The 11602-nt window shown below is 40.2% G+C and overlaps 1 protein-coding gene across 3 annotated transcripts in view; it reads right to left on the bottom strand.

Annotated features, from left to right (window-relative positions):
- Nucleotides 1–11602, bottom strand: part of LOC104498845 (trinucleotide repeat-containing gene 6B protein) — a 44869-nt gene that overhangs the window by 29952 nt on the left and 3315 nt on the right. For 2 of the 3 annotated variants that reach the window (XM_010142274.1, XM_010142275.1), the window contains exons 2-5: nucleotides 11009–11030; nucleotides 9273–9617; nucleotides 2040–4361; nucleotides 671–829 (exon numbers count right to left, since the gene is read on the bottom strand). In XM_010142274.1, coding sequence (XP_010140576.1) covers nucleotides 671–829; nucleotides 2040–4361; nucleotides 9273–9617; nucleotides 11009–11030 — 2848 coding nt within the window. The remainder of the gene's footprint in view (nucleotides 1–670; nucleotides 830–2039; nucleotides 4362–9272; nucleotides 9618–11008; nucleotides 11031–11602) is intronic. The other variant, XM_010142276.1, reaches the window with a different exon arrangement.

Genomic DNA, 11602 nt, shown 5'->3' with positions numbered 1-11602 from the left:
GCAGGAATATACCAAACAATTATCAAACTCTTGAATCAGCAAAGGTTTAACTTCAAAGTAAATTTTTTTAAAAGATTTCAACATTTCATTCATGAAGAACACAGCTGTAGTCACAATATCCAGCAAACAGTAATCCATTTAGATTCGTTCTTATGAGTTACAACCTTCCACACTCATACAATTAAAAAAAAAACCCCAAACCCAATTCCATTCAAAGGCAAGTTGCATTACCAAAGCACAGATCACCAGGTAATGGCCTCCAAGGTGAAGTTTTTCTGTACTGTGCATTCCTTTTTCTGCTATGATCGGGAGAAGTGATTTATCAAGTAACATGTTTATATGCTATGTAACAACTTGGCAGCCAGAGAAGAATAGACATTTTGAGAAAAAGACATAATTCCTCACTTGGATGCTCTAATGTTTCAACACCTTCACAAACTGGGTCTGGCTATTTAATTGCATGGTTAAGAGATTTTTCATAACCTTAAAAGACAAAGTTCAAGTCATTTGTAAGCACTTAAATCACTCATCCACTGAAATCTTACATATCATTCAACATTGCTTTTAGGTCTCAGATAATGATTCCTCCATGGGTGACCTACACCAAAAGGCCAAACACTAAAAATCTCCAGGACCATTGTAAAGAAAATGGTATCTGGCCTATACTCACTAGTTTTCATGGCATTCGGGGCGTTGGAAGGTGCATTCCCCCAGCCTGTTGTCGATGTTCCTGTATCATCTACTTCACCCCACCCGGGACTGGTTTCATTTGGCTCACCCCAGGCGGACGTACCGTTATCTGGAGCAGGTGGCGTGCTTTTGCTCCAGACTGCACAAAGGAGAAGAAGTTTTCATTACAGACCATTTAGACAAACTGTTTACTGCAGTGCAACACCATGTCATTAATCTACTGCTTCATTCCTTCCGTTGAGGACTTTAGATTCTTAATAGTGCAGGTGCAACAGAATTAGTATCAAACTTAGCATGGGCACTGACCTCTATGGATGAAAAGAAAGAGAATGCTATAATGAGTAATATTATTCTCCCACATCTAATGCTGTCTTCCTACCAGGTGAACTTTAACTAATTAAAAGCACCAGACTAACTCTGGATTTTTATACACCGAAGAAAGAATAGGGACATACTTGAAGTACATAGAAGACAAAACAGTATTCTTCAAAGCACAGTTGAGTCAGAGAAGATATTACATAACAGTAACAACTACTTAATATATTTCTAGGCTATGTAACTTTTTCTAGTCTTTATTTCAAAGAAGAAACTATTTTGCTAAGTATTCTTTATCATTCAGCAGAGCCAAACTGAGCTAAATATCACAGACTCACTCAATTTCAAGTGTTGAGTGTCTCAGTGTAAAAAGGTTTTGACTAAAAAAAGAAATCCTTAAATATATATTAAAAAAACGTAATTTAGCCTGGAGAAAAGGAGGCTCAGTGGAGACCTTACCATTCTCTACAACTATCTGAAAGGAGGTTGTAATGAGGTGGGTGTGTTGGTTTCTTCTCCCAAGTAACAGGACAAGAGAAAATGGCCTCAGGAAAAACTTTCTTCACTGAAAGGGTTGTCAAGCATTGGAACCGGCTGCCCAGGGAACTGGTGTAGTCACCATCCTTGGAGGTACTTAGAAGACGTGTAGATGTGGCACTTAGGGACATGGTTTAGTGGTGAACTTGGCAGTGTTAGGTTTACAGTTGGACTCAATGATCTTAAAGGTTTTTTTCCAACATTAATGATTCTATGATTCTATAATTCTATAATTCAACCTGTTCTTCAGAGCTCAGATTGAATATGCAGATTTGTCAGCTAACATCGATTTTCTTTTACTGGCAAACACATCAAGCAGGACTGAGTGATTCAAATTTTCAAGAACTGTTTGAAGACAGAACCAATTATTCAAATAAGAAATTGGTTTTCTTTATGGAATAAAGCTATTACAAATTGGAGGCTACATGATTGTCTCTTATGCATTAAGGTTACATCCATATATAGAAGCTTGCTAAAGAAAGAAACAAGACTAGTACCTGATGCTTGCGATTTGCTAGTCATTGGAGTAGGCAGGCTCTGCTCCCGTGGCGCCTGTCCTCCTTGTGAGTTCTTGTCCCACAGGTTCACATTCTTGTAGTTATAACTGCTAGGATCTCCCCACGCTGAAGTGCCATCATCAATATCCATTTTTCGACTGATTGACTGTGGAGAAGGTTCTTCCCAGCCACTAGGCTCCTCCTCTTTGGGGGCAGCTGGTTGTGGTCCACTGTTCCAGTTTGGGTTTGGAGGTCGCCCATTACTTGGAGTTTGGGGCGGTGGACCCCAGGAACCAGATGCCTCCTGCTGTTGCTGCTGGTGCTGCTGCTTGTTCCAGGAGTTGGGCTGTCGACCCGTCTCATTCCATGTTGAAGTTCTTTTACAATCATCCCATCCACCCTTTGAAGCAGCGCTTGTATTTGCACCATTACCCCAAGTTCCAATCTCATTTTGCCCACCTTCACCCCAACCAGACACTGGCTTGTTTCCTGCACTTTCCCAATTGCTGTTTTTCGTTTGGTCAACTTCCTCTCCCCAACCGTTCTTTCCAGAAGACCATCCTTGATTAGGTTGCCGTCCACCCCACCCCTGATCCTTACTAGAGCTGTCATTCCAAGAGGAAGATGATTTTTCTTCAGTTCTTCCTCCTCCCCAATTAGAAGTATTGGGATTCTTATAGTCATTCCATCCTCCAGTATTTTTGGGATCCTTCCACTCTGTTGGGGTTGAGAGCTCACCCCATCCAGACTTGATTTGATTGCTTTGGCTGGGTACATCGCCCCAGCCCCCTGAGTTCTTTGTCTGTGTGGCAGAGCTCTCCCACCCCTCAGTTCCTTTATCAGACTTCCCCTCGGGCCGTGGCATCTCTTCAATATCCCACACGGTATCTTGCTTAATTTGAGTTTGGCCCCAGCCAGTGTTTGAAAGCACTCGGGGGTCCAAATCAGTCCTGCTTAGCAAAGTCTGCAAGACTGCCTGGCAATCAGGATGTGTAGGCCTATATGATCGGCGTCCAGAATTGTGACTGTCACTACTTCCTGCTTTGTGGTTGCTTCCAGTGCTTTGACCTCCAACCTCACTTCCTGCAGAGCTGGAAGATCTTCCCCAACAGGGAGCCTGGGAATTGCCTTGGTTTTCAGGAAGAGGGTGGCCTTTTTGATTGTCCCATGCTCCAGTGCTAGAATTTGGTTGGTTTGGACCACTCCATTCTCCAATCTTCAGTTCATCAGACCCAGACAGCTGTTTCCATTCTCCCTGAGAGACCCCAGATGTTAATTTGTTCCCTTCACCCCATTTGCTTTCATTTGCATGCTGAGGGCCAAAGTTCCAAGACCCACCACCCGTAGACCGGTTATTGTTATCCCAAGAATCACTTCTTGACCCATTAGGTTTTTGAACAGAAGCTCCTTTCCAGGAGTCCTCTCTATCCTTTCCATTGTTCCCATGGTTTCCAGAATTGCTCTGTCCAGAGACTGTGTCAGTTCCAGAAGACCCCCTAGCTGTACCCCAAGACCCAACACTCCCATTCTTTCTTTCTCCAGTGCTTTGTGAAGGGGTGTCAGTGCTCCTGGAAGGGTTCCCCAAGCCCATTTCAAAGGGCATTCCCTTATTCTCCATAGGGTTTGGTGAACTTAAGTTCAAGGAGTTAGTGTTTCCATTTTTTGGTCCATCAGTGTTATGAATTTGAGCCTGTTCTCTGCCAGAGACAAAGTTAACACCCGCATTTTCCATCTTTGACTGCTGTTCCCTAGAGGTCTGACCTACTGTGCTAATCTGTGCATTGGAGCTACCACTATCAGATTCCGAAGTCCCTTTCCTGGAATTGCTCTCTTGAATCAGTGCTGGCCAAGCAGATGGGTTGCTATTTGGGTTAAAGTTGCTGAAGCCAGAACCAGGACCGATTCTATCTTGTCCACTCAAGTTCCTCCAATTACCTAGTCCATTGTTACTCTCGGCAGCAGGGTTGGAAGATTGAACAGATTTAGCCTTGGGATCAGATTTCCAGGCCCCAAGATTACATTCGTTTCCAGCGCTTCCAGACTGGCACTGGCTTCCTTTTCCTTTGTTACTAGTGGTGCTTCCTGGCAAAGCATTCTTCTCCAAGCCAGGGTTCGAGGCACTGTTGTTATCGGTGGTGTTTTCGGAAGAAGACTCAGCATCTTTGCTGGCAATACAAGGCCACTCTTCCATGTCAGACCCGTCTACAATCACCTTGTCCCAGATGTGAGTTGGGTTGGTGTTGGTGCCGCTGTTGGAGGAGGCTCCAGGACCCCAAGTGGAATTTGCATAATTTGAAGCAGCAGCACCTCCAATTGCTGAATCTAGAAAAAACCCAAATCCCATCATTAATAATCAATATTATTTACATGCACTGAACACCACATTTTTGACACCAATGATTACTATTTTCATTAATAAGAACACTTTCCTCAAATCTCCAGCAAAGTTGCTTTCGAAGAACATCAGGCTAGAAAACATCACTGAAAATACTGGTAAAGTACTTCTTTCAACAAACTCCCCGCAAGCATTTTTTGAGCATTTGAATTCACTCTGACTCACTACTTCTGCTAATAGCCCAGCTCTAAGTTCAATAAAATAACCCAGTTAATGAACACTACTGATATGGGTTGTACACTCATCAAATACACATTTAAAATCATACTATATATAGCATAAGACTGTGCATGTGCACACATTCATATGCAGGTGTGTGTATACACATGGTCAGCTGCTGGTCTGCTATTCATCTGATTCAAAGCAACTGTAATTTATTACAGATCAAAAGAGAAAAGATTGAGGACAAAAAGAATCTAACGAATATACAAAGCTGAAGAAGTACATCCTTTGGCTTCAAATATGTTTTTCAAGTCGATTTTGCTACCAAGATTTTCTTTTAACCCTCTGCAAAACAAATAAAAAGTATTCCCCAAAGTTACTGTAAATCAACAGAGTCCAAAACTACACAAATTTCAATGTCATAACGTGCAAGTTGTATTCAGTATGTAATCACCCCACATTTGTGTCAATGCTGTATTTATCCTACAAACCACAATTTGTGGTTTTGTGAGCAGCTAAGCTAATCTCACTGGATGGAGGCTAGTAAGAGATCTTGCTTCTCCTCTGTCACCAGCCCTGCCTAAAGTTTCCCAAGTTTCACCTCTTATTTGTCATAATTCTGATGTCAGTGAACCCTTTAAGTTAACCATATTCACTAACTCAACAGAAAAGTGTCCATTTTGATGGGTTAGTTTTTGCTGGCTTTGCACATTGTACAGGGTAACCTGCAAGTTCAGTAAGCTCTGGAGTCCCTATAAAGAAAATTAGCAGGATGAAAAGACAATGCATGGGGCCTCCTTTCTTTCCTCTGTGGTAAACTATGATAATATCCTATGCAGCGTAACTTCACTTGGACAAGATATTTGTATATGGTTTTAAAGCAGACATAACTGCCACAACCTATGAAGCCTATGTCACTGCTGGTAGCACAACGTTCACATACATGCAGACATGTTATCATTGTCAGTTTAGAATGTCAGCCAAGATTCCCTTGCCATCCACACAATTACCTCTGAAACTCTCAATAATTTATGTCCATTAGTATTTCATAGTTCTCTCTATATATAGGGTTCCACTATTTTTCCTACATATTTTTAATACCAAGGAATCCTAAATTCTCCTCACTACAAATTCGCAGTGATGACTAAACATTCTCCTTGCTACAAAACCACGTACTGAATCCTAACATATTAGTCTTACTCAGTTATCCTACCCAACCAGTTTAACTTATTCTGCAGAGCGTAAAGATCATAGTAACATTTGCATCAGTATTCACACCTGAATATATATTGTTATGACCAGCACTGGCTCATATGACAGCTTCCATAAGGCATAGTGACCTTAAAAAAGTGAAATTCCCCCTCTGCCCCAAGTTCCTATGTTACATATCCAAAAGTGAAGACCACAATTTCTGATTGCTAATACTTTTAATAGAAGATACACAGTTCATCTGTCAGTGCCTGTCTCAGGCTTTCAGTTCATTAGCTTAACTAATGAATATCATTCTGGATTCCCCCTTCACTGAGGGCTACCATCAAAGACACAGAGTTAGAGTTCTCTTGTAAGCTTTGAATACTTATGAACAAAAGTTTGTCTTCATCCTTTAAACCCTAACTGCCAAGATCCAAAAGACCACGCATTCAGACCATGCATATTCCTGTTCCGTCTGTTGCCTTAACCTCAAGCGCAAACTTAACAATATCAAGGAAGTGTGACCTTTATCTTTTCAGTACACTGAGCAACCCTCCCCCCATCCCACCAATTAAAAACTTTCTGATTAGACTGATTACAAGAATAGCTAAAGGAGGACAGCCAAAGACAAGTTCAAAAGACTGCAAGGTTGCTGTCTTTTGAGCTCAGCCATGATTCAGCAAATGAACGATGCACAGGCAGCCATGCACTTAGTGAAATCTTCACACAGGTGATTTTAACAAAGCATTTTACGTTTCATTTCCGTGCAGACATTCTACAAGTATTAAGACAGGGATGCTTCCTAACACAGCGTACCAGGACACAATTTAATGGACTGTTCTATAAAACCAGCCTGCCCTTGCTATATTTGACAGTGACAACAAAATTTCGGCAATTTGTCGGTTTGTCTTAAGATAGTAAGTAAGGGCTCTTCCTTAATAACAAACATGTTGGAAGATAAACAAGTTTCTGTTCTGACTAAATGGAAAAAAGTTACTAGAAAACAAGTACTTTTAAGGTACATAACTGAAATAAGTGAAAGTATTGAAATGGAGTCCTGAAATAAAGAATGCAGTTTTGCCGTGAAAGATAGTGGTGATTCTTAAGGGGTATTGTAACTACTGAAAAGCTTTCAACAATAGCATTTAATCCTTGCTTTCCAAACTTGACTTGCAGAACCTGAATATCATTGGCATTGGAAAAATCAAATCCACCACTCTCCAGCCCAACCCCCCATGTTGCTATGGGACAGTAGTAAACCTGGTGTCATTTTTCAGGGAACTAGAGTTTTGTCATCTTACAGAAATATTTCAATTCCAGTAGAAAAAAATCCAGGTAAAGGATACCGATTTTTTGTATTAAAGCCTCACCGACACCATCTATAGCCATCTGGTGAATATAAGAATGTGAAGGAGTAGATAAGCTGCATTATTTCCCCCCTTTGGGAACCTGCTTTTGCTTTCATATGAGATGAATTAGTCACAGCATCAGTGCATAAGTGTTTGACAGAGCCAGGCCCAATTTGAAATCCAATTTGTAAACAGCCAGGATCTCAGATGGGATTAATGATGTCCAAGACACGATAGCAACATCACACTTCCATAAGCACTTTGATGGAGCACCCTAACTGACAGCCCCAGACTGTCTCCTGCCCAGCTGCTCATTCTGGCACACCTACTCTCTCATGCTGGGACTTATGTTCCCTCTGATACTCAGTGACCTGAACTGGTTAATAATCCAGATTGAAATTAGCTTTAAAAAACAACCTGGGTTAATTTTAACCCAAGTCAGCTCCCCAGCCCAGTTAACTGTGTTACAGTGCAAAAATCTGAATGGAGGGGGGCAGGTCTGAAGGACCCATATCTTCATCGGCAACGCCTCCTGACTTACATCAGTATAAAGCAACTACTGGCATAAAAAGTTGCCACAATCAATAAAATACAGCCATATAACATGTTAGTAGCTAATACACGATTAAACTAAATGTAAAAAGAATTAATAATATCAAATTTTAGTCTTGGCAAAACAAATACTGGGTCTCAAATTCACTACACAGAACTTAAGGAGCTACTAAAATACTTCAGAATGGTCCTCACATAGTACATCCAACAGCAAAAACTGCTGTCCATGAGAAATTCTGAAAACTTTTAGAACGTTTCACTACCATACTGCCATACTGTGAAGGTATACCCATGCTGACATAATGCTAGATTTTATATACAGTTGAAAGACTCAGGGGTGTGTGTGTGGGGGGGTGGCTCTTCACCTTTCAGGTGTTTTATCTCCGAGAGATCCGTTTTTAAACTGTTTTGCTAAAACTTTGCCATTGTCGTTTTACATTCACTCCACTCTCTTATTAAATTAGAAACATCAAAGACAACAGATAAATAGTATGTCAAACAGGGCTTTGCTACAAAGAAAATCAAGTACTGAAACCACAAAACAAATTGAATTATTCATTTTCCTAGAATCCTTTTTAATACAGACAACCATTCTATCTAGTTTACTCAACTCTGGAGTTCCAAGTCGCCCCTGTTTTTCCTTCTGAATAATAAAGAACTATAAAAAGTTTATGCTTTCCAAAACTGTGGTAAAAAAAGCCCATCCTATTAATCTGGCAAGAATTTCAAAGGCAAACTAAAAATGTGGTGGTATCTTTAATTTTCTTCTTTGGATTTTTAAGCATTTATTACTTCTTTTTAAAAAACTCTTACTGTTAGAACTGAAGTTGTCCTTGACTTCTCAGATCACCTAAGCTTTTTCTTTAGAAGGCAGATGTCTTAAGCGGAATTTTGTTTTCCTACTATCATAACTTAAGAAGGAAATACTACAGTTACTGCAATTCCCCAAGGGTCTAAAAAATTCAGGAGCAGTCATAATTTCCCCGTGCTCATAAAACAATTAATCTTAAAATCAATTTATCTTTTGGAATTCAGAGTGAAGAGAAAAGCAACAACAGGACAGTCACCACTTTTATAAAAAGGTTTATCAAAGGAGGAAACCAAGATTACTACTAAAAAGGTCAGAAGCAGAAGGACCATCTTTCTATTTCATCCAGATGAGAAGTGACAGACATCTACCATTTGCAGACCTGATATCTACACGTCTATTTTACTAGATCACGTAAAAACGTGACAAAATAGAAAACTCATGACACCAAAGAAACTATTAAGAACTACTGAATTATAACCATAAAATGCTGGTCATGCTGTGTTTACCTTGCTGTGGTTGAAGAGCATTACATCATACAAATCAAACTACCCAAAACATTTTTTTAAAAACTAACCCTTTCTTGTTCCATCTGTTAGTAAACATTGCATCCTTTGCTGCTAACAGCAAAAAAAGTTCCAAAAGTCTACAAGCTGTAGTAAACTCTCCAGAAGCAATCTGAGTAGTTTTCCTATTTAATGATACGCTTATGCACAATTTTACCGATCTCTTTTCTCCCATGCATACATGCAAGTTCATTTAATACTGTTACTTGCCTGTTGCAGTCCCACTGTCGCTCTGCAGCAGTGCTCCTGTCACTGGTTGTGCGTTGTTTGGGTTTGCTCCTGGTGCTGTCGGGGGAGGAGGCCCTGCTCCACCCCCAAGGAGCATACAGGATGGCGGAGGGGGCTGCCCACGTTTCAGTAACACTTTGTGGTCCTGCTGGCAACGGAATCGCGGCGGCACCTCCCGAGGCATGTAGCGGGCGGCGCTTGGCGGTTGTCCGTTCGGCACTGCCACCCTTTTGGCATTGTTGCCACCATTGACTGGTGGCGATGGAGAGTTGCCAATTGGGCTGGCAGCCACTGGTTGGCTTAAACTTGGTTTTGTCACTTCGGGCACTGAAAAACAGAAATAACGAAAATCACAAGTTTTTCCACTTAAACCTATGTTAGCTAGAAGAATTCACTGTAACTCTTTCCATTTGTAAGTTAATTCTTCTCTGAAATACTGTGCAACTTCAACCATATTGAAGCACATTTTAATTAAAGAAGGAGGAATAAGCAGTAGCAGCAAAACTTGCTTCCACGTACAACTCTGTACCCCAGGACGAAACTCTGCCTGCAGCAAGTATTTCACTCTTAAGGCCCAAACTTCTTGGAAATGTAAAGCTGGCAAAGAATAGCACCCTGGCCAACAAGTCATTTAAAAATATGAGCAGTCAAATATAATTTAAAAATCTGAGTTCTCTGTACTGCCCTTAAGTAAGGTAGTAATAACTGACTCTCACCCAATAGTCAGTCCTACATACAGCATTTTTGTTTGGCTCACCTAAAGTTTTGCAGCTGGTTACCAAGTGCCCCTATAAGCAAGGACAAGCTCTGTTATGCATTGGAGAAGAGGAAAACCACAAACAAATCCTCGAGGAACCGACACCATTACAAAATTTGTTTAAGAGACTGTAGACTTATGACCCCTTAACTCACATTTGCCACGTGCTTTTTTGAAACGACGCAAAAGAAATTCCTAGCCAGGCACCTAGAAAGTACAATAGCTATGACATCAGACTCCAAAGGCAAGGAAAATATGATATATCTACTCTAGTGTTTGTTGAAGATTAATAGAGGAAAGGGGTGTCTAGAAACTTCTCCTCAGCAAAGTGAACATAATCAGTAAAACTTTTCTTCATACAAAGGTGAGATCAAAAAAAGTAAGTCTCTCTTCGGCAACATGAATGCATTTGATTTTTATAGAGTTTTCTGACTTCTCTTTATAGGATTCACTGCCCCAAACCCCAAAAAAGGTAATTTTAGCTGTAAAATGAAGTTGTTATCTTAGTTATTTTCTGTCAATAATGGCCATTTACCCACAAAATTTTTAGAAAAATAACACACAAATAGAGATTAAATATATATTTAGATCAGATAAATAAGCTTAACTGTAAAGATGCTCAGAGTTTTGCCTTATCTGTTGGCCATTTAGGTGCCTGCTCTTCACTTAAGTTTCCAAAACCAAATAATTTTTACTCATTTTGGTACTCCACCATAAGCAGCACTTTCCATATTTTCCATTCAGTTTGTATACGTGGTTTCAACTTCTGGTTACTTGTCTAAAGCCTTTGCAAAACTGAAGACTAAGTATTTCAGCTAACATATTTTATCCACAATCCCCATCCCTCTTCAAGTACTTTGAATGTGACAACTCGTAATCCTCCTTTTCCAACAGTTCTGATCAAGATCCAAGTCTTGGCTCAAGTCAATAAAAATACTCTTTCAGGATCAAAGATTCTTACCTTTGGTTTTTTGATCTGTCACCTGCAAATTAAAAGCAAGAATGTAAATAGGGTTTTAAGAACATCAAAACAAACATTGAACAGGCTGCACTAAATCACAACTGTAAATTATTAGCACAAGAACAGTATCTGTTGTTGCATGAAAATGAATTACTGCATTCATGATGACTTTTAGTATTCACTCCCCACCTCATCCCAAACATGGACTTCCAAAGCACAAATAATATGTGCTATAGCACTAGAGTTACTTCAAATTTTAGAGGCAAAGAATCACAGTTAAAGTTCTATGGGAGTATCCTTCAAGCAGACTGTTGGGGCTAACAATGGAATTCCTTCAGGAGTAACCACAGGTGAGAGCAGCAGTATGTCTCTCTCCCATCTTCCTACTTTACCTTTCCCATGATAACTCCTCCAAGGTAAAGGAACCCTAAACCTTACTGTATTCATTGCCACAATTACAAAAAGCACCAGCAATACCTATAAAGCACCAGACTTCAAAATCTCTTGAACACTGTAAGAAGTTGTTTACTGAAGTGAGCCATCACATTGGCCAATGTACTCAATACGTGGTTTTACTGCACTTCTACACTCTTT

This window comes from Buceros rhinoceros, unplaced genomic scaffold, assembly GCF_000710305.1.
Source record: "Buceros rhinoceros silvestris isolate BGI_N320 unplaced genomic scaffold, ASM71030v1 scaffold3748, whole genome shotgun sequence".
Lineage (NCBI taxonomy): Eukaryota > Metazoa > Chordata > Aves > Bucerotiformes > Bucerotidae > Buceros > Buceros rhinoceros.
Note: the sequence above shows the minus strand (reverse complement) of the source record. Positions and strands in the feature narration are given on the sequence as shown.